We start from the raw sequence: 24,305 nt of genomic DNA on the forward strand, positions 1-24,305 counted from the left end.
GTGCTATATGCAGGTTCAAATCCTTTCTGCGCTAGGACCTTGGTCAGTATTGAAGAGGGGGGGATGAAACAGAACTTCAGACTTGGAATGCACTTAATAGTATAGATAATCAAGGTTTACAAATGTGAAAAAAAAATCCTAGCAATGCTTTTGTCCTTTTGTCCTATTCCAAGCCAAGGATGAGGCTTGAGCTGGCAAAGATTTAAAATAAATACTGTCCTTTTAAGAACATTCTATGTCTGAGGTGCAGTTCTATTTCTCTTCTTGGTTGCGGTCATTTCGACAGCACAAAAAGTTCTGCATGCTCCTATAACCAAGGTGAACAGTGCCATATGAAAGTTGCAGTTACTCATGCAACTTTTTCACTGACCTCCCATGGTTCTCACGATATGGTTTCGCTTGGCATCACATGATGCAAGTTACTGTACAACATATCCTATCACCGACATTCTGAAAGGGGTATTCTGGAGAGTGGAAAAATTTTAAACATCTCCTTAACATTTCCACTTACTGACATTATGGTCCCTCTAAATCATTAAACTGGACTCCAGTACCTATTTTTTTTTTCTTGCTGACCTGCACCACCACTGGTTTCCAGTTAGCTTCAGCTTTCCACATTAAAATAAATCTTATTTGTATAGCGCCAACTTATTCTGCAGCACTTTTAAGTAATTTATTTATTACCCCCCACCACGTTGGGTACTCAATTTACCGACCTCGGAAGGATGGAAGGCTGAGTTGACCTTGAGCCGACTTCCTGAGCCACACCCTGGATTGGACTCGCAACCTTCAGGTTGTGAGCGAGCTTAGGACTGCATTTCTGCTGCTTTAGTACTCTGTGATGCCCATTCTTATTTAAAATGGCCTTGGGGGAGTGCAAAAATGACATCTCCCACAATACCCCATTGCCAGTTACTAAGAAGTATGTATTCATGACTGTACTAACTGTGTCATTACAGAATTTGTAGGCACTGAGCATGCCTGACCAGTAAACCACCGGAGCATACAGAACATAACCATCTGATACTAATGGAGAATTAAACAAGGAAGGACCACAGGTAAAGCTTTATAAAGCTGCAGAGATATTGCAAGGTATAACATTATATAGCAAAATTACATATCACCCCAGGAAGCATGAAACATTCACTTTGAATCATCTGAATACCCTTTAATTGTGAAATAGATATAAAAACTATACAAAATTTCTCAATATATTACACTCAAGTAAAGAAAGACAGTCACGTAATTCAGTATGATCACTCACCTTTTCACTGTTACAATTCAGAAACAACTACTAATGTGTATACTCTAACATTTTATAAGACAATGACATTAAGTATCTATATATCTCACTAGTTCAAAGTTTCATTCTTTTTGGGGGCGTAGACACATGAAAAAAAAAAATATCCAGCAAATCATTGCGTAATAAGTCAGTCTGAGATGGCTGATACACATTTATGCTTCTGTGAGCAACAGCCACGCTTATATTGTACCCTTTCCCACATTTGAGGGCATTGATACTTGATGGTTGTTTTGGGTTGTTTGCCATCATTTAAGTATGTGTCTCAGAAAAGTCTCTCAGCCTTGCTGTCTTTGACTGTGTTCTGGGTGATGTCTAGAGCAGCTGGCACAACAGAAGCTGCCGTAGTACTCATTGGCACAAAGCTGGGCATAAACAATAAGGTCACAGTTGGCCAGTTCAGGGTAGTCAATGCATTTGTTATTCGGATCTGTGGATGAGACTGAAGGGGGGAAAAAATGGTTAAGCTGATACATTTATATTTAGACAGGCTTCCTGTAATAAACCTTAACTGCAAATGCTTACAACTACAGGAATACTTTAATTTTTAATTAGTTCTTTTTTTGTTTGATAGTATTGTTTTGTGACCTTTGTCACTCTGGTCGATGCCACATACATTTTAAGATAAATTAAAGGGATTGTACCAGAATCACAAGTTATCCTCAATCCACAGGCAGAGCGTGAAAAGGCCCCCCCCCCCCCTCCCATTCTCAAGAACAGCAGGGGTCTCAGAGGTCAAGTTATCCCCTATCCTGTGAGTAGGGAACTTGTGATCCTGGTACAACCCCCCCCCCCCTTCCTTTTTTTTTTTAAGAGGATTGTAAGAAGTGTGGACAACCTATCCCCATGAGTTAAAACAACAAACTGTGATATCCTCTCCTCTCCCTGCTGAGGCCTGTGATGGCACTCGGTCCCCTGCTCCAGTCTCTGGTTAGAGGTACAGTCCCACCCCATTTACGGGATGTCACGGGCTGCATTCAATAACACAGCTCAGTGAATAGATATCAGTTTGTTGTTTTAATGCGTGGGAAGGGGTTGTCAAAAGTTCTTAAACTTAGGACAACCTCTTTAAGTAGGTCCAGGATAATTGTTAAAATACTGCAGATAAAATAACTTCCACATTTAAGGTTGGCTGCACACGACCAGTTTTGAATTGCAGAATCCACGATAGTCTCCCACGCGGACGATCCGCAGCATTTCACACCAATTCAAACCAATATAGCATCCCCATGTCTGCTTAGACGAGCAGACAGCGGCTACGATTTTCCAATCATGGCAAAAAATAAATTCTATAAATCTGTCCTACGCATGTCTGACGGTGCGGAGCATCTGCGGCACAGAAGAGAAGACTAAATGACAGGTATGCGTGGATACTGGTTGGGCACAGGATCAGCTTCCACTGCAACATGCGGAACCCGACCCTCATTCTGTCACAAAAAAAAAGTTATACAATTTTCTAAAACTGCGGCATTGGTAGAAGTTTTTCTTAGGGAAATTTGTTTACTTCTAGAGTAAGGGCTCATTCACACAGGCATATGCATACAACGCTGCGACTCTCTTGCAGCGTTGTACATATTACAGCACATATGCTGAGCGGGCAGAGACCGCATTTGGGCTGCATATGCCCAGGAATGACGCAATCACAGACAGGCACAGTGTTTATTTCTCTTGCGTATTGATACGCAGTGCCCACACGAAGGTGTGAATGGAATAATGAAAGTCTATTGCATTGCATTTCCTCCATTGACTGCGTGTTACGTACTGGGATATACGCGGTGACAATACGCCCGTGTGAATTAGAACATTTGTTGTGGTCGGTCATACATAATGGCTAGCCTGTGGCAAGACACATCTGATAACTGTGCTGTAATGGACCATACACCTGGAAATTACTTCTAGAGGACAAAATTTAACCCCGAGATGTGATCACGGCCATATTTACCTATATACTAATGCAAAGATAGACAAGGACAGGTACATACACCACTTCCCGGCGGATTGCTATATAGAGGAGCATTACACCCCATTTAGACACCGATTATCGCTCAGAATTCACTCAAAAGCAGTCTTTTGAGCGATAATCGTTGTGTCTAAACACGCAGCCATCGTGCATGATTCACTCATCGTTGTCTTTCAGCTAGCTGAAAGACAACGATCAGTGGTACCTCGCTCAGAGAACACAGCGCCCCAGCTGTGTTCTGCGTACCCCGCTCAGAGCGCTCAGCTGGATACCAGGTGAGCGCTCCATGAACACAGCAGAAGTATGTAGAAGACAGTGCTCCAGCTGTGTTCTGCATATCCCCACTCGCAGCACTCAGCTAGATACCAGCTGAGCACTCCGTGAACACAGCAAAAGTATGCGGAAGACAGCGCTCCAGCTGTGTTCTGCATACCCCACTCAATACCAGCTGACCGCCCCGAGAACACAGCAGTTCTCGGAGCGCGTAAATGCACACAACTATTATCACACAAAAGATTGCCTTTGAGTGAATCATGAGCAATAATCGTTGTGTCTAAATTTGCCTTTACACAAGTGCAAGATACTGATGAACAATCGCCCACATGCCTGCCACATTGGGAGGGGTGTTGGACAAGGAAGTGGACAATTAGCGTTAAATTTGCATATAGATAAGGCAAATAAAGAGTACCAAGTCCCATTAATATATGTTGCACACCATGCAGGCTTACAGCATATTGACACCACATACGATTCAGTTCGGCAGGTTGCCCTGCACCTCAAAGTGAGTATTTGGTATCATTAATAGGTTGTAATCCTGTGCAGTGCACTACACTACACTACACATTCCAATGAGACATGGTACCCCTTGCAAGCTTGATCTATATGCAAGTATAATACTAAGCAGCCTCCCTTTAACATCTGGTAGGTGTGTGAGTGGGTGTTCATCAGTATCTTGCACTTGTGCAATACTCCTCCATATAGGTATCTGCCTGCCTGCATTCTAATTAGGGCTCCTTCACACTGGCGAGGGCATTATCTGGTTGTGATTTATGACCCGATATCGTGCTCTCCACCATGTGAAAGTCCCGTGGATTTGAGGTGTTTTCATGTGAAAACAGCCTTGTATTACTGCAGGGATGAAGGGAATCCCCACCGTGCATGTCACAGCCACGGCAGAGGATCACAGAGTTCTCCTATTGCTTTCAATAGGGCTGCCAGCGCCATTGAAGACAGTAGGCGATTTTCAGAGAAAGATAGGACATGGTGCCATGCGGGAAAACATCACTAAGGTGAATGAACCCATTCAAAAGAAAGGGGTTCATATTTGTGCATCTCACAAAGCACAAATCTTGCGTGATTTTCATACCCGTGTGAAGGCAGCCTTAGAAGTAGTGTTTTTACCTGCCCTTGTGTTTCTTTGTATTAGTAGATGGGTTAATATGGCTGATTGCAGGGATACTTGAGTTGATTTTTTTTTACTTTTGCAGTAATATTTTCACAATGTGTTTTGTAACACCTTAATTATATATAGATATAGATTTTTTAAGTGTTTTTCTAGGGGAAAAGGGTAATTTTAAACTCATTTTTTAAAACTAAACTTCAAAATTTTTCTCCTCTTTGTTTTAGGGGGGCTGCACACAGGAGTAAGGGCATATACACTCGCTATCATGTGACGTGTATGCATTATGCAGGGCACACAATTGCATGCTATAGCACTTGTATGGGTGCTTTTTACTGTACTATTTTGCACATCAGTGTGGTCCTGCCAGCGCCACGTTTGAGTAGACACAATAGGATAAGATAGGAATAATATTGTATTATAACCAAGGTCTTCACTACCTGTGGACTTCCCCTGGGGATCCTGCTCATTTGGATATACCCATAAAGCCTCTTCGGACTGACAGTGTGGACGCCTGTCATCGGGCGGGTGCTCCACACCAGGCGAGTCCTACCGCTTATATTCCTATAGTTATATCACTCCATAGCTACCTTCTCTATAGAATCCTTTTTGATTGGAGCGCTAGTCCGCTGATCTATATAATGTTTGAGTAGGTGTCCAGCCTATATCGTCCCAGGTGTAATCGTTTAACCCCAATTCTGTGTGCGATTGGAGGCAGATGGGGGCCTTTGATGTATAATTGCGCACTAAAAGAGAGCATGTCACGTTTTTTTCCCCTGCATTCAAAATGTGTTTTTTTCCGCACACGTGTAAAAGAACCCATTTAATTCAATGGATTTTATTTGCTGCGTATTCCGCGCACAGCTTTTGCAACCACAAATACGCCAGTGTGCGGCCACCCTGTGCCCCACAGTGCAATTGATTTTGCATGGATTCCCCAACAAATCTGTACCTACAAGCCTATCATTTAATTGAATGCTAATCTTTACGCAAATTTGAAAGGGAAGGGATGGGTGGAATGAGGAAGTGGCATGTCAGGAAATCCAAACACAGATTAGCCTCATTGAAAAAGGGCTAATTACACGCAGATCCATGACAACTGGAAATGTGCTGCAAATTAGTTACTGCTTGCCGCACCAGAAAAGGGCGTATTGGTGGGCACAAGGGGGTTAGCGCTATTACATGTGCTAAATAGTTACAATGTGACCTGTATGCGACTTACCGCCAGGCTTTTGCTTGTTCACTCGGACTTCTGCACTAGCACTAATGGAGTGTGTGCCGCTGTATGCATTGCATGTATAGGATCCCTCATCTGTTGCTTTGGTGTTCCTTATAACCAGGCTGCCATCAGGTGATACATAGGTATGTCGTCCATCGGGCTGCACTGGAACCCCATTCCTATAGGGGAACATAAAGGCAGTCGGGAAATGAAATTCAAGTTTTCCATAATTCAACAAAATTGCTGACTGGGAGAAAAAAAAACGGTTACCTTGACCACTGAACGTTCACATTGTCACCTTTCACCACACAGCGCAGAGAGGCATCATCTCCTTCTCCCACGGTCACACCGCTAGGCGGCTCAGTGATTTTTAGCTCCCCTGCCAAGAAAGACACATTATTTTCCCATGGAAATAAATAATGACGAATATAAGACCTGATTCACACCAGTATCTGATCAGCATTGCTCATTTGTTTCTTTAAACCAAGATCAGAAGTGGATGCAAGAAGGAAGTGATGTCCATTTTTTCCATTATATTTTCCACTGGGTATCCACTATTAGTTGTGAGTTGGAAAAGCAAAATATTGATGTGAATGAGGCCTTAAAGGGAAGCAGTCAGGCAATATAATATAGCGACAAACACTCCGATTTCAGTGTTCAGCTGTTTGAGAAATCTTACTTTTGGATGTTTACAGCACTGTGCAACATGGGGTGACTTAATATTCAATTATGGGCAGCACGCTGGCTCAGTAGTTAGAACTGATGCCTTGCAGCACTAGGGTTCAGTGCAAATCATTGAACAAACAAGATCATCTGGATGAAGTTTATATGTGTGTTTGCATGGGTTTCCTCTCAAAAGTATAATAGGTAAAATTTAAAAGTTGTGCGCTCCAAAGGAAAAAGAACTCATGTCTCCGTTACTGTACATGTGGAGGACCAGAAAGATTCCACTCTGGCTGCTTTCACACAGCCAAGCAACTCGCACTAGATTTGTGCTTTGCAAGACGCACAAAATGTTGCACGAATATAAACCTCATTCTTTTGAGTGTAGTCATATACACCAGAGATGTTTTCCCGCACCGTGGCATGCTCTATCTTTTTGCATTCCTTGAAATCGCCCAATGATTTCAATGGGACCTTTAATGCATCGCATGACCCTCACAGGCGAGTTCGATACAAGGTTTGCCATTGAAATCTATGGGAAATACTTCTGATCCTCTATAGCAGTGTTCCCAAACTCCAGTCCTCAGGGACCGCCAACAGGTCATGCTTTCTGGATTTCCTCAGTGTTGCACAGGTGATGTAATTATTGTCAGTGCATCAGAGATTGCCACAGGTGTTCTTACTATAGGAGATCCTGAAAACATGACCTGCTGGTGGTCCCTGAGGACTGGAGTTGGGGACCCCTGCTCTATAGTATATGAAATTCATGCAAGAGGATCGACATTTCACAAATGCGAGGTGGTTTTGCCTGAAAAAAAAACTTTGACACAGGTTGCCAAGAACGATATTGGGCTAAATATCTTGGCCTTAATATTGTGCTAGTGCATGTGTAGGTAGCCTTAGGCCTCATGTCCACGGGGAAAATAAGAATTACAATCCGGAGCGTTTTTCCCACACGCGGATCCGCGCCCCATAGGAATACATTGACCACCCGCGGGTAGATAAATACCTGCAGATGGTAAAAAAAAATTTCTGGAGCATGAAAAAAAGTGGACATGCTCCATTTTAGTGCGGATCACGCGTGTGGGAGCTCATAGAGCACATAGCTCAATTGATCTCCCGCATGAAAAATAAAAGACAATTACAGTGCATCCGCAGCAGAAATCTGCGTTACATATCCACAGCGGACCTGATTTTCCCCATGGACATGAGGCCTTGGGCGTCATGTCTACGGGGAAAATAAAATTTCAAATCCGCAGCAGGACTTCCGGTTCCGGCGACATGGAGTGAACAGTGAAGTGAGAAAGCTCCGCTAACGCCGCTCCAGCTAACAAACCTTTTATAGCTGCCACCGACCCCGCAGCCGGGAGAAGACTGCCCTAACCCCAGGGAGACTTCACCGAGTACCGGAGAAGGGCAGCGCAAACCTCAACAGCTCCAAACACCGCCGACCGCAAGGTGCAGCAAGCCCCGAAACTAATATCGGAGAGTTACAGCCGAGCAGAGGGACGGGGAGAACCGGAGCGACGCCAGCAGAAGGAAAGCAGTGCCCGGAGCCACAGTGCGGACGGTCCAGCTGGGATCGGACGGGCGCGGGAGACGGTAGGCGACACATCCCCCCCCCCCCCCCCCCAGTAGAAGACATCATACCGGCACCCGAACGGGCGGACGAGCGGCAGCCTCCACAACTCACCAGACACAGTGGGGCTCCGGAGGACAGAGGAGTGTGCAGGACAGCAGCGGCCCCAACCACCGGGACAGTGGCAGCAGGATAAAGCCGATCCTGACACAAAGTGAAAGGAGCAAGGGAGGGGAGAAGCAGGGAAAGTCAGAGGGAACCTGCCACGGGGGACATTAATAAAAAGGAATAAAAGTTAACCGAAGTCACCATAATCCTACTGCCCTGCAGGATACAGCAGAGAAACAGAGTTAAATACTCACCCCCCCCCCCCCCTCTCTCTCAGAAGCTACAGCGGCCATTTTGAGCCCCACGAGGCAGTGAGACGTACTGCTTAGGGACAAAACAATAACCGCCAGAGCCACTAGATTTCAGCAAGCACCATCCAACCAATTGTTCAAAACAATAAAGAACCACCCCAGAGAGCACCTAAAACACGAAGTGAACTATACAACACATAATAACAAAATACATCAGAGAAGATGACCAAAGAATAGTAGCCGCCGTTATCGGATAATTGAAGGCAGAGAATAGCAGAAGCACCTTAACATCTAACTGCAGAGCCATTCACCTGACAACCGCAAAAGTTGTCAAAAGAACTTTGTCTTTCTAACACGTGAGCAATACTATATATAACAGCATTCCAGCGCGTAAACTAATTACATGGAGGATTTTGTGGTCAAGATGGGGAGAACTAGAGCAAAGCAAAATGAAACCCCGGCTAAAACCACGGCTAAAACACCAACGGAAAAAGAAATTACATCGTGCACCCCCCCTCTATGCCTCCCTCACCGTCAGACCAAGAAAATTTAGTATCTCAAGACGGGACAACGATAGACTACAAGGCCTTAGTGATTGAGGTGGCAAAGCTGATTGCGCCAGATATTCAAACTACACTGGCAAACACTGTGGTGGGCACCCTGCATGATCTCAGAGACGCGGTATCCCAACACGGCAACCGACTAGACGTAATGGAATACGACAGAGGCAATATCCTCAGAACAGAGCGCCAACACCAAAAACGTAGAGAAACTGATACAAGACAATAGACTGCTCTGGGACCGGTTAGAAGACCTAGAAAATAGATCCCGACGAAACAATCTACGTATTATCGGAATCCCAGAATCCTATATACAAAAAGATCTACGCCAACTATGTGAATCAACGATTCCCAATATTTTGGGAATCTCCCAAATATGTAGGATCGAAAGAGCTCACCGCCTAGGCCCTGACAATCGTGCTGGAAACTCAAACACTAACGCTAATGCAGCAACTAAAGTACGCCCAAGACCGACAATAGTAAAATACCTGGACTTCACAGATAAATCGCTAATCCTACGCAACTTTAAAAGTCATAACAACATATTAGAACTCGAGGGCCACAAAATACTAATCTTTGCAGACTACTCAGCGGAAGTACAACGCAAGAGAAAAGAGTTCTCTCCAATATGCTCAGAACTCTACAAGAAAAAATTAAAGTTTGCATTGCTATACCCGGCGATATTGAAAGTATTCTATATTAACGGAGATACTCTTATTTTCCATGATCCGAGGAAAGCGGAACAAGTACTTTTCTCCCCAAGAGACAAAAAAAACCACCGGAAAAGCAGAAGAACCACGCTAGCCCGACGACCGATGAAAGTAGTCACGGCAAGCTGACAAACTAAACCAGCCGTCCTCACCAGAAGCATCGACAACAACAAGAGACCTCCGACGCAAGAACACTGCAACGCCGGACTAACCACCCTGAGATCGTCAGCCGTGAGTACGGAAACACACGAGAGACATTTCAGAGACATTTCAAAAACAGAGAATCTTCAAGTTAGATTGTTTACAGCGGTTTACAGACAGAATGCTATAGTTAAAAATGTTATAGAATGTAACGGAGCAAGACAATAGAAAATGCTGGAGCCGAAGGAAAGAATACATTTATGTATGTATATATTTGAATGAAACTGTTTTTGTTCCATTCCACTATGTGACCCACGTAGGAGCAAGGAATAGGAATAAGAAAAAGCACAGCCGTGCAAGTACATCTTGCCCACGAAAACTGTTCACAAAGTGGAATTGAAGGAAGTCAACTAATGCACTCTCCCTAGGGAGGTACGCAAGGCGTCGTACCCTAAGGGAGAAAGCATAATATTCCTTCCCTGGTGCCCGACTAACTGCTATCCCAACACTAATTATTGGACGCAGGGGAAAGAGCACCAGAGAGAAGGAAAAGGTTAACCCCAGTTAAAAGTTAAAGTTTATAAGTAAGGACTCATTGACGTAGCCAGGCGAGACCAGCCCACGTAACAATTAGACAGAAGCACAAAACATCATAAAAATGAAAATTATAACGTGGAATGTTAAGGGTCTAAGATCGCCACACAAACGAAAGGCAGTCCTCCGACATCTCAAAAGACTTAAAGCCGATATAGCACTACTCCAAGAAACCCACTTAAACAAAGAAGACTTTTTCCGTATGCGAAAGCTGTGGGTAGGGGAAGTATATGGATCACCATCAGTGCAATCAAAAGCAGGGGTGCTGATCCTTATTAGAAATGGCTTAAACCTTGAGGTACAGGATCAATGGAGTGACACAGAGGGGAGGATTGTAAACCTACATATAAAAATAGGATCGGAGAAATTTAGTATTTACAGTGTGTACGGACCGAACTCAAACCACAAGCAATTTCTAACAAAACTATCTGACAGACTACTTACAGACACAGAACCCCATAAAGTAGTGGGTGGGGACTTTAACGCGACAATCAAAGCATCAGAAGACCGCCGCAACCAGACCAATAAGGGAGATAAGAACAGACACCAAGACACCAATTTAACGAACTTTATACAGAACGTCAGGCTCAAAGATATATGGAGGGAAATTAATCCAGAGGGACGCGAATATACTCGCTTCTCACACGCACACACTTCATGGTCTAGAATAGACTATATACTCACAACACATCAGCTAGTTTCTAGAACATCTAACATCACCATGGGAGAAATGATCATTTTAGACCATGCTCCTGTGATATGGTCCCTAAACGAACAAACACCAAGGGGAACGGACTACATATGGAGATTCCCAACATTTCTGATAGAAGATGAAACCTTTTGTGCATCTCTTAGAGGATGCTGGCTGGAGTATATGTCCGATAATGAACCACATACGAGTAACCCCCAACTGCTTTGGGATGTGGCCAAAGCAGTAATAAGAGGCAGAATAATAACCTACGTAATCTCTCTTAAAAAGAAAATCAAGGATAAAATAAATAAACTACAGCAAACAACTACGAGAAACATACACCCAATTTCAAGAGAAACCAAGTGAAAGTAACAAGGAAAAATGGAAGTTAGCAAAAGAATCCTATGAGACATGGCTCCATAAAAGAGAACAAATGTTATACACACGAAAAGAGGCAAAGTTATTCAAATATGGAAACAAAGCAGGGAAAATAATGGCTAATCTGGCAAGGGGTCCATCCCATAGGAACAATATAGTAGGCCTAAAAGACAATTTAGGGAAAACTGGCCCACAGTGTCAGAAGACCAAAAAACAGAACTGAACGTGCCCATAACCATAGCAGAAATTAAGGATAGTATATCGAAATTAGGAAACAACAAAGCGCCTGGCCCAGACAGCTACACAGGAGAATTTTTCAAAGTACTAAAAGACCAGACTGCCCCAATACTGGAATCTTTATTTAACGGATACATGAAAGACAGCCCCATACCCTCAGAAATGAATACAGCACATATCAAATTACTGCCCAAACCGGGAAAAGACCCAACAGATGTAAAATCATATAGACCAATATCTCTAATCAATACAGACCTGAAGCTGATGGCCAAAATTATGGCCGACCGCCTGGCCGGACTTATGCCCCAATTAATCTCCCCACTACAAGCTGGCTTCACAAAAGGACGATCAGCCATCACTAACATACGGAAAATACTGACAATACTGGACGAAATTAAAATACACTCGATGCTCCATCCCTCACCAGCCTTCCTAGCAATAGATGCAGAGAAGGCTTTTGATAACGTACTATGGCCTTGGCTAAAGGCAGTAATGAACAAAATGAAGTTTGGGGGCCCCTTCTGCACATACCTATGGAATCTATATTCCACACCGCAAGCACAAGTATACACACCAGGTTTCTTATCACAAAAATTCCCTCTTCAGAAAGGCACCAGGCAAGGGTGCCCCTTATCCCCACTCCTATTCAATTTAGCAATAGAACCCCTAGCAAGAACCTTAGAAAGCTCCACAGAGATCGAAGGGATCAAAATTGGGAACAAAACAATTAAAACCATGCTATTCGCAGACAACATACTGATAGCGCTAGGGAGTCCACGCACAGACTTACACAAAGTCTTTAACATACTGAAAACATTTGAGAAAAAAAATCAGGGTTCAAAGCCAACACCACAAAATGCGACATAATAGATATCTCACCACGAGACAAACTAACAGACTCAACCTTCAAAGACCACCCAGTAAACATAGTCAAAAATAGTATCAAATATTTGGGGATACATATAGGAAAAAGACCAGAATCAATATACTCTTTAAATTACCCCCCTCTGATAACCAAAATAGTTAAGGAACTAGACAAATGGAGCAACTTACCACTCTCCCTACTAGGCAGATCCCATCTAATCAAAATGATAAGCTTCCCAAGAATGTTATACCCATTACAAACATTCCCCTCCTACTACAAAGACGAGACCTGGAAAAACTCCACAAAGCATTCACGACCTTTTTGTGGTCAAGACAAAAACCACGCATCGCACTTAAAAAATTAATGCTCCCCAAAAGTGAGGGAGGCTTAAACTTCCCTGACATTAGACTATATAACATAGCAAGCATTATGAGACACTCCTTGGATTGGCTAAAAGGAACTAGCAACTTTTCCAACTATGACCTTGAAACAGAGCTATTTGCCCCATGGAGCCTAAATGCGCTCCTACATACCAGCTTCTCCAAACTCCCAATAGAAAGCAAACATTCAGTCATGGCCAAAGACACCATAGCAGCGTGGAAGATAACCCGTAAACTATATGACTTGCCATTTAAAATATCCAAACACATGGAACTATGGAGACACCCCGAATTTAAAGAAGGCAGGGAGAATAAAATGTTTAAAAGATGGCAGCACAACGGCATCCTAAATACCCAGCAACTTATGCACCCGGACGCCCCAAGGTATAAAAACTTCAAGGAACTGAGCGAGGAATATAACCTACCGTCAACGCATTTTCTTCCATATGCACAGGTGAAAAACTTTCTACAAAGTAGACTAACTGATGTTTCAAAAGAAGCAATTACTAACCCCATAGACACTCTTGCCAACAACCGCGCACATAGAAACTCAATTTCTACATTATACACTAGAATCAGAGAAGCAGGGGGAAGAGCATATTTAAATCATGGACTCGCGAACTGCAAGACCCCGACGTACAAGAGGGAATAGTTGAAGGCTGGAACTCAGTAAGAAAAGCGGTACTAAACGAAAGGTTGAGGGAAACCTATTTTAAAATAATACACAGGGCAATATACAGATTTGACAAACCCCAGAACCAACGGTCCGACGAGATTGCAGGCATGCCCGAGATGTGCGGCACGGCCCCAAGTCTAACTTCCTGCATGGCATTTGGCACTGCCCCAAAATTAAAACGTTCTGGGCAGAAATCCAAAAACTGATACAAGACGTAAGCGGGCAACCCCAACCTCTACAACTTACACCACAAACATTCATACTACATATACTACCAGACCAGACAACAAAAAAAACTGCAACAACCCACACCATACTCCTGATTAGCAAAAGATGCTTACTCAACAATTGGCTACAAAACGACCCACCGGGGGTAGGAGAGGTCATACAGCAAATAAAACACCTCCTTAAAATGGAAAGAATCGAAATAGAACACAAGGTGGAATCTCAAGCCAAAAAGTTCTTTGAGAAATGGAGGGAATTCATAGAGAAATTCCTCGACCCCAACGAAGTTAAGGAATGCATGATGCAATTCACTACCACCACTTAGTATTACAGCCAGAAAGAAAGGAACAGATTGGGAGTATTGGAGATGTAGGAGAAACCGACTACAAAAGACCTAGATTAGAGAAAGACAAGCGTCACGGAAATTGAGACACCGTCAACGAGTCCCAACAGTTTAAACAGTTCAATATTCCAATATATTAATGTTAAATGTTTTTTGTTGAATAAAAGTTACAAGACGAGAGAGGAGATGACAAAGGAAAAGATTATACATGGGATAAGATAACTTTGAACCATCAGCAAGAATACAAAGCAGAATACGCACAAAAACCTTTTCGTTGTATGAAAATAAGTTTATTAGAAAAAATGTCTTTGGATAAGTTATCACTGCAAAGATAGAGGAAGTAGAAATGTACACCCATGTATGTAATCTATGAAAATGCAATAAAAAGTTTACAAAAAAAAAAAATCCGCAGCAGATCACCCGCGTGCGTGATCCACACCTAAAATTTCCCATTGAAATGCATTGACCACCCGCGGGTAGATGAATAGCCGCAGATGGTATTTAAAAGGGATTTAAAAATTTCATGTGCGTGGGAAAAAAACGGGACATGCTCCATTTAATTCTTCATGAAGAATCTGTAGCGGGTCCCTCCTGCCCCACGGACATGAGGCCTAAAATTTAGAATAATCTCACCTGCTCTGGACGATGCAGATCTTCCTTCCTTCCCGGCTGGATCTTCTTTCTTTGGCACGGCAGATGTGCTCAGCCCGCCGGCAGCATCCGCCGGGCCGAAGAAAGAAGATCCGGCCGCAAAGAAGGGAAGAACCGCATCGTCCGGAGCAGCTGAGATTAATTATGGTACGGGTCTCCCGCGGATCCGGACGGCTTCCATAGGCTTCAATAGAAGCCTGCGGGAGCCATCCCCGCGGGAGACCGGCACAAAATTGGAGCATGTCCATTTTTTTTCCCGCACGCGGATCCGCGCCTGGCGGGCAAAATGACATCCGCAGGTATTTAACTACCTGCGGGTGTCCAATGCATCCCTATGGGGCGCGGATCTGCGTGCGAGAGAAACGCTGCAGATTTTAAGCCCGTGGACATGAGGCCTTAATGTGAACTAAAATGCTTGACTCTTTCTGTGCTCGCATCTCCCATTCATCTCTAAGTACCACCAAGTCCAATTCTATTCCACTATTTAAAGGACTGCAAGCCTGACTTATAGTCAAAAAGTATGGTGTATAAAAGAAAGAATAAATTCCCCCAGTTGCTTTTTCCAAGCAGTGATGGACACACCATATAATTAAAGTTAAACTAATCTATATATATAAAATTGAATGTATGAGTGTCTGTGTGTTTGTCTGTCTGTCTGTCCTTTATGCGCTACTACACCATTCATCCGATCGCCATGAAACTTTGGGAAGTTGTTGAGTACACTCCTGGGAAGACTATAGGCATAGTACAAATATTCTATGATAAATGGCGCGTGCGTCGTCGACAGTTACGACCCCCCCCCCACGTAGATCGTTCGATTTCCATCATTGCCACTAATTCTCTCACTTCCCGATGTTGTAGAAACATGGAATTTGGCACGAGCATTGACTATGTCATAAATAGGAAAACGTAATGGGTCCCAACTCGATTATTCAATTCTAAGCGCCAAAGAATTAGCGTCCAAATTTTACGTACGGAATCTAATTTTCTCGCTTTCCAATGTCATGGAAACTTGAAATTTGGCACAAGCATTGATTATGTCATAAATAGGAAAAGTTAATGGGTCCCAACTCGATTATTCAATTGTAAGCGCCAAAGAATTAGCGTCAAAATGTTACGTACGGAATGTAATTTTCTCGCTTCCCAATGTCATAGAAACTTGAAATTTGGCACGAGCATTGATTATGTCATAAATAGGAAAAGCTAATGGGTCCCAACTCGATTATTCAATTCTATGCGCCAAAGAATTAGCGTCCAAATTTTACGTACGGAATGTAATTTTCCCACATAGAAACTTGAAATTTGGCATGGGCATTGAATGTCATAAATAGGAAAAGGTAATGGGTCCCAACTCGATTATTCAATTCTATGCGCCAAAGAATTAGCGTCCAAATTTTACGTACAGAATGTCATTTTCTCACATAGAAACTTGAAATTTGGCACGGGCATTGAATATGTCATAAATAGGAAACGCTAATGGGTCCCAACTCGATTATTCAATTCTATGCGCCAAAGAATTAGCGTCCAAATTGTACGTACGGAATGTAATTTTCTCACATAGAAACTTGAAATTTGGCACGGGCATTGAATATGTCATAAATAGGAAAAGCTAATGGGTCCCAACTCGATTCAATTCTATGCGCAAAAGAATTAGCGTCCAAATTTTACGTACGGAATGTAATTTTCTCACATAGAAACTTGAAATTTGGCACGGGCATTGATTATGCCATAAATAGGAAAAGTTAATGGGTCCCAAGTCGATTATTCAATTCTAAGCGCAAAACAATTAGCGTCCAAATTTTACGTACAGAATCTAATTCTCTCACTTCCTGATATATATAAATGAATGTATGTCTGTCTGTCTGTCCTTTATGCATTACTACACCATTCATCCAATTGCCATGAGACTTTGGGAAGTTGCTGAGCACACTCCTGGGAAGATTATAGGCATAGTACATCTATCCTACGATAGGTGGCGCGCGTGTGAGCATCGTCGACAGTTATGCCACCCCAGACAAAGATCGTTTGATTTCCATCTTAAGCACAAAAGCAAAAGGCATTACGAGCAACGGGATGCGTGTTCAACCAGAAAATGATGCATCCGCCGAACGTTTCGCAAGACAATTGCTGGATATTGAGAATGCTGAGGTAAAATGAAAGCTGTGCTGTGATTGGTTGCTATTTCTTATACTGCTGAGGTAAAATGAAAGCTGTGCTGTGATTGGTTGCTATTTCTTATACTGCTGAGGTTGCATGAAAGCTGTGCTGCGATTCGTTGTTATATATTATACCACTGAGGTAACATGAAAGCTGCGCTGTGATTGGTTGCTATATATAATACCGCAGAGGTAACATGAAAGCTGCGCTGTGATTGGTTGCTATTTTTTATATTGCTGAGGCGGAATAAAAGTTGCGCTGTGATTGGTTGTTATTTCTCTTACTGCTGAGGTAACATGAAAGCTGCGCTGTGATTGGTTGTTATATTTTATACTGCTAAGGTAACATGAAAGCTGCGCTGTGATTGGTTGTTATATATTATACCACTGAGATAACATGAAAGCTGCGCTGTGAGTGGTTGTTATCTAGATATATAAAAACGAATGAATGTATGTCTGTCTGTCTTCGCAGCAACGCGCAACGGGTAAGCTAGTACATTATATTTAAAGCCAAATACTCTACATATATAACGCTGTATATGTGTAAACCTGTTAGTGAATGTACTCCTGTCCCAGCCTACCCCGTTATGGTGATGGGAGAGCCAGCCAGCACTGCAGCCTCAGGTGGTGAGTAAACCTGTGGATACTAGATGCTTTGCTCTCAAAGGTGCACGGTTGGGCCCTTTCACACTGAACGATAATTGGGCAGATTGTCACTGGATTGCAGGAATCTGAATAATTGATCAGTGTAAATGCTGGCAGAGTGAAGTACAAATAATAATTTGTTCACCGTTGAGTTTTGGTAAGCGTAAAATCAAACGACCATCGGCTTTGTTTACTGTGAATGGAGGCGGGCAGCCGGAGTAATCCTCGCTGCTGTGGGAAAGTATCAGAGCACTAATCATTAGGATGACTGTCTGGCGTTGGAACCACCCAACTGGCATCCAGTGTAAAAGGACCCGTAAATGCCATAGACTCCAGAGATGTTCTTGTTAACTCCTTCACTACCAGTGATCCACTACATTTTATCCTATAATTGATTATGTTTTCTATTGACAAGAAACCCCAAAAATCTGTGGGAAAATCCAAATCAATTTCTCCCTCTACAAAGAGTCTACAACACGTTTCACTATTCAAGCAAAAGGGCTTGGAAAATCTCAAGGTTTAAAGTAACCACCCAGTCTAAAACTAAAATGTGATTATACATTGCAGATGTATAGTCGACATGCCTGGTGACATGCTGTGACTTTGGCCACATTGTATTGCACCCATAAGTGCCAGCCAACCACGGTTCTAAAAATTCATATGAGGCTGTTCTGCCATCAGACCAGCAGTCGGGTCTGGGATTTGTAGTTGAACTGTAGATGCTAACACCTTATAGAAGTAGCAAAGCTCAGTACTCTCTTCATTATGTGTTCTAGCCCTTTAACAAACCTTTAATTTTAAGTTGTATTTGTTTGAACTCCCTCCTGGATCCATTTGTTGTCGCACATGTGTAGAGTCCATCGTCTTCTGAGTTCACACGACTTATGACAAGAGAGCCATCTGTGTGTTTTCTGTACCTGCAAAAAAAAACCCCATATACATCATTGCATTAATGGTATGGTAATTTGTGTTGAAGTGGTATTCCTGTATTAGGAATCCTATTTCAAGGTCTTCAAAAATGGCCAAACAGTGCACTTACCTATAAGATGTCTATTTTCAAAATACTCCATTCTCCAGATGTCGCAGCTATTGATTCCTCTGTCCTTTAGTTGTTTACTGCTCGTTGCCAGGGAAACGGACCACCTCTTTTAAGGGGAAAAATAGCAGAGCACAATGATAGCTAATAGCCAAAAGCTAGTGCGCATCTCCTGAGATCCCGGCCATCAGATGAAAGTAGCGGACAAACCCCGGCCCCCCTCTGCGGTTTCTTTCCATTAAAGAGGTGGTCTGTTTCCCTAGCAATGAACAGTAAACAACCAGAGAGAAAAGGAATCGATATTTGCAATATCTGGAGAATGGAGCATTTTGGAAATAAACAGTTTATGGGTGAGTGCATTAACTTTTCTTGAGGGACAAATCTATATATTGTCCCTCAAGAAAAATGTGTTAGGCTGCTTTCACACTTCCATTAGGGCTCAGCTTAGAGTTTCTTTCTCTTTGCTCTATTTTTGGAGGAGAAAAAGAAAACAAAAAAAAAAAAAATACGTTTTTTTCTCTATTGATTCTAATGGAGTTTAACATAATAATAAAAAATAGCCTTCAGTTTGCTTTCAATCCATCAACTTTCTGCATTTTTTCATTTTTGGTATATTTCAAAATGATGCCACAGTCTGCAACATTCTTTTTCCACCACCACCCCCTCTCCCAAAAAAAATAAAATAGGCAACCTGATGGAATAGAAGCAAATGAAAGCCTTCCTCTTTGCCTTCTGTTTTTTTTTGTTTTTTTTTAAAACCCCAATAAGATCAAAAGTGGTAAAATATGGATCAGTTTTTTTCAGTACTGAGCACTAACACAGGTGTCAAACAGACTTGTAAGTACATGGCATTGCTAACATCCTGTATTATATAAGTGACAATATTTTAAGCTTCTTGCGATTTAAAGTTTTGTACTGAGGATCTTCTATTTACATTCTGAAAAGTATATTGTTTACAGCGGGATTGAAATCTGCTCTCCTAGACTATAATAACTGCCCCTAAAGCATTACAAAACAACTATGTTCAGATAGAAGGAAGTTAAAGCCTGCCTACTAGAGATGAGCGAACGTACTCGTCCGAGCTTGATACTCGTTCGAGTATTAGCGTGTTCGAGATGCTCGTTACTCGAGACGAGTACCACGCGATGTTCGAGTTACTTTCACTTTCATCTCTGAGACGTTAGCGCGCTTTTCTGGCCAATAGAAAGACAGGGAAGGCATTACAACTTCCCCCTGCGACGTTCAAGCCCTATACCACCCCCCTGCAGTGAGTGGCTGGCGAGATCAGGTGTCACCCGAGTATATAAATCGGCCCCTCCCGCGGCTCGCCACAGATGCATTCTGACAGAGATCAGGGACAGTGCTGCTGGTGCCGGAGCGGCTATAGGGAGAGTGTTAGGAGTTATTTTAGGCTTCAAGAACCCCAACGGTCCTTCTTAGGGCCACATCTAACCGTGCGCAGTAGTGTGGAGGCTGCTTTTTGCAGTGTTGCACTTTTTTTTTTTTTTGTATATCGGCCGTGCAGAGCATTGCGTCCTGCAGTAATTTTACATTGTCCAGGGCCAGTAGTGGTGAGGCAGGGACAGAAGACATATTTAGTGTATATGGGCAGTGGGCCTTTCCAAAAACATTTGGGAAAAAAAATCCATTTGGGATGCCTGTGACCGTCCTCAGTGTACTGGGTCTCTGCTGGGGGTAGTTGTCCTAATTCATACGCAGCCAGCTAAGTGTTACAGCAGGCTTGCGCAAAATTCTTTCCTGCCTCTGTGTTGCCTCTCACATCACCGCTGTATTCCTGTCCACAAGTGTACTGGGTCTCTGCTGGGGGTAGGTTTCCTAATTCATACGCAGCCAGCTAAGTGTTACAGCAGGCTTGCGCAAAATTCTTTCCTGCCTCTGCTGTGCGTTCCGTAAGTGAAGTCAGCCTCCAACCACAGGCCAATAAGCGGCACATTTAATTACAGCGTTCTGTTTCTGCACTACTGGTAATACACCATGCTGAGGGGTAGGGGTAGGGGTAGGGGTAGGGGTAGGCCTAGAGGACGAGGACGCGGAGGCCCAAGTCAGGGTGTAGGCACAGGCCGAGCTCCTGATCCAGGTGTATCGCAGCCGACTGCTGCGGGATTAGGAGAGAGGCACGTTTCTGGCGTCCCCACATTCATCTCACAATTAATGGGTCCACGCGGTAGACCTTTATTAGAAAATGAGCAGTGTGAGCAGGTCCTGTCGTGGATGGCAGAAAGTGCATCTAGCAATCTATCGACCACCCAGAGTTCTGCGCCGTCCACTGCTGCAACTCTGAATCCTCCTTCCTCCCAGCTTCCTCACTCCATTACAATGACACATTCTGAGGAGCAGGCAGACTCCCAGGAACTGTTCCCGGGCCCCTGCCCAGAATGGCCAGCAATGGTTCCTCTCCCACCGGAGGAGTTTGTCGTGACCGATGCCCAACCTTTGGAAAGTTCCCGGGGTCCGGGGGATGAGGCTGGGGACTTCCAGCAACTGTCTCAAGAGCTTTCAGTGGGTGAGGAGGACGATGACGATGAGACACAGTTGTCTATCACTCAGGTAGTAGTAATTGGAGTAAGTCCAAGGGAGGAGCGCACAGAGGATTCGGAGGAAGAGCAGCAGGACGATGAGGTGACTGACCCCACCTGGTTTGCTACGCCTACTGAGGACAGGTCTTCAGAGGGGGAGGCAAGTGCAGCAGCAGGGCAGGTTGGAAGAGGCAGTGCGGTGGCCAGGGGTAGAGGCAGGGCCAGACCGAATAATCCACCAACTGTTTCCCAAAGCGCCCCCTCGCACCATGCCACCCTGCAGAGGCCGAGGTGCTCAAAGGTCTGGCAGTTTTTCACTGAGAGTGCAGACGACCGACGAACAGTGGTGTGCAACCTTTGTCGCGCCAAGATCAGCCGGGGAGCCACCACCACCAGCCTCACCACCACCAGCATGCGCAGACATATGATGGCCAAGCACCCCACAAGGTGGGACGAAGGCTGTTCACCGCCTCCGGTTTGCACCGCTGCCTCTCCCCCTGTGCCCCAACCTGCCACTGAGATCCAACCCCCCTCTCAGGACACAGGCACTACCGTCTCCTGGCCTGCACCCACACCCTCACCTCCGCTGTGCTCGGCCCCATCCACCAATGTCTCTCAGCGCACCGTCCAGCTGTCGCTAGCGCAAGTGTTGGAGCGCAAGCACGCCACCACGCACCCGCACGCTCAAGCGTTAAACGTGCACATAGCCAAATTTATCAGCCTGGAGATGCTGCCGTATAGGGTTGTGGAAACGGAGGCTTTCAAAAGGTATGATGGCGGCGGTGGCCCCGCGCTACTCAGTTCCCAGTCGCCACTACTTTTCCCGATGTGCCGTCCCAACCCTGCACGACCACGTCTCCCGCAACATTGTACGTGCCCTCACCAACGCGGTTACTGCCAAGGTCCACTTAACAACGGACACGTGGACAAGCACAGGCGGGCAGGGCCACTATATCTCCCTGACGGCACATTGGGTGAATTTAGTGGAGGCTGGGACAGAGTCAGAGCCTGGGACCGCTCACGTCCTACCCACCCCCAGAATTGCGGGCCCCAGCTCGGTGGTGGTATCTGCGGCGGTGTATGCTTCCTCCACTAAACCACCCTCCTCCTCCTCCTCCTCCTACGCAACCTCTGTCTCGCAATCAAGATGTGTCAGCAGCAGCACGTCGCCAGCAGTCGGTGTGGCGCGGCGTGGCAGCACAGCGGTGGGCAAGCGTCAGCAGGCCGTGCTGAAACTACTCAGCTTAGGAGATAAGAGGCACACGGCCCACGAACTGCTGCAGGGTCTGACAGTGCAGACCGACGGCTGGCTTGCGCCGCTGAGCCTCCAACCGGGCATGGTCGTGTGTGACAACGGCCGTAACCTGGTGGCGGCTCTGTAGCTTGGCAGCCTCACGCACGTGCCATGCCTGGCCCACGTCTTTAATTTGGTTGTTCAGCGCTTTCTGAAAAGCTACCCACGCTTGTCAGACCTGCTCGGAAAGGTGCGCCGGCTCTGCGCACAGTTCCGCAAGTCCAACATGGACGCTGCCACCCTGCAACATCGGTTTCATCTGCCAGTGCACCGACTGCTGTGCGACGTGCCCACACGGTGGAACTCTACGCTCCACATGTTGGCCAGGCTCTATGAGCAGCGTAGAGCTATAGTGGAATACCAACTCCAACATGGGCGGCGCAGTGGGAGTCAGCCTCCTCAATTCTTTACAGAAGAGTGGGCTTGGTTGGCAGACATCTGCCAGGTCCTTGGAAACTTTGAGGAGTCTACCCAGATGGTGAGCGGCGATGCTGCAATCATTAGCGTCACCATTCCTCTGCTATGCCTCTTGAGAAGTTCCTTGCAAAGCATAAAGGCAGACGCTTTGCGCTCGGAAACAGAGGCGGGGGAAAACAGTATGTCGCTGGATAGTCAGAGCACCCTCCTGTCTATATCTCAGCGCGTTGAGGAGGGGGAGGAGCATGAGGAGGAGGGGGAAGAGACAGCTTGGCCCACTGCTGAGGGTACCCATGCTGCTTGCCAGTCATCCTTTCAGCGTGTATGGCCTGAGGAGGAGGAGGAGGATCCTGAAAGTGATCTTCCTAGTGAGGACAGCCATGTGTTGCGTACAGGTACCCTGGCACACATGGCTGACTTCATGTTAGGATGCCTTTCTCGTGACCCTTGCGTTACACGCATTCTGGCCACTACGGATTACTGGGTGTACACACTGCTCGACCCACGGTATAAGGAGAACCTTTCCACTCTCATACCCGAAGGGGAATGGGGTTCGAGAGTGATGCTATACCACAGGACCCTGGCAGACAAACTGATGGTAAAATTTCCATCCGACAGCGCTAGTGGCCGAAGGCGCAGTTCTGAGGGCCAGGTAGCAGGGGAGGCGCAGAAATCAGGCAGCATGTACAGCACAGGCAGGGGAACACTCTCTAAGGCCTTTGACAGCTTTCTGGCTCCCCAGCAAGACTGTGTCACCGCTCCCCAGTCAAGGCTGAGTCGGCGGGAGCACTGTAAAAGGATAGTGAGGGAGTACGTAGCCGATCGCACGACCGTCCTCCGTGACGCCTCTGCCCCCTACAACTACTGGGTGTCGAAGCTGGACAGGTGGCCTGAACTCGCGCTGTATGCCCTGGAGGTGCTTGCTTGTCCTGCGGCTAGCGTCTTGTCAGAGAGGGTGTTTAGTCCGGCTGGGGGAATCATCACGGATAAGCGTACCCGCCTGTCAACCGACAGTGCCGACAGGCTTACACTCATCAAGATGAACAAAGCCTGGATTTCCCCAGACTTCTCTTCTCCACCAGCGGACAGCAGCGATACCTAAACAATACGTAGGCTGCACCCGCGGATGGAAGCATTGTTCTCTATTACCATCAAAAACGTGGACCTTTTAGCTTCATCAATCTGTGTATAATATTCATCCTCCTCCTCCTGCTCCTCCTCCTGAAACCTGACGTAATCACGTCGAACGGGCAATTTTTCTTAGGCCCACAAGGCTCAGTCATATAATTT

The 24,305-nt window shown here is 45.0% G+C and overlaps 1 protein-coding gene across 4 annotated transcripts in view; it reads right to left on the bottom strand.

Annotated features, from left to right (window-relative positions):
* Positions 1-1,153: 1,153 nt before the first annotated feature.
* Positions 1,154-24,305, bottom strand: part of PAPLN (papilin, proteoglycan like sulfated glycoprotein) — a 102,874-nt gene continuing 79,722 nt past the window's right edge. For all 4 annotated transcript variants that reach the window (XM_066608360.1, XM_066608357.1, XM_066608358.1 and 1 more), the window contains 4 exons: positions 18,521-18,648; positions 6,149-6,257; positions 5,882-6,057; positions 1,154-1,742 (listed from right to left, as the gene is read on the bottom strand). In XM_066608360.1, coding sequence (XP_066464457.1) covers positions 1,579-1,742; positions 5,882-6,057; positions 6,149-6,257; positions 18,521-18,648 — 577 coding nt within the window. In that variant the 3' untranslated portion in view covers positions 1,154-1,578. The remainder of the gene's footprint in view (positions 1,743-5,881; positions 6,058-6,148; positions 6,258-18,520; positions 18,649-24,305) is intronic.

The sequence above is a fragment of the Eleutherodactylus coqui genome, chromosome 6, assembly GCF_035609145.1.
Source record: "Eleutherodactylus coqui strain aEleCoq1 chromosome 6, aEleCoq1.hap1, whole genome shotgun sequence".
NCBI lineage: Eukaryota > Metazoa > Chordata > Amphibia > Anura > Eleutherodactylidae > Eleutherodactylus > Eleutherodactylus coqui.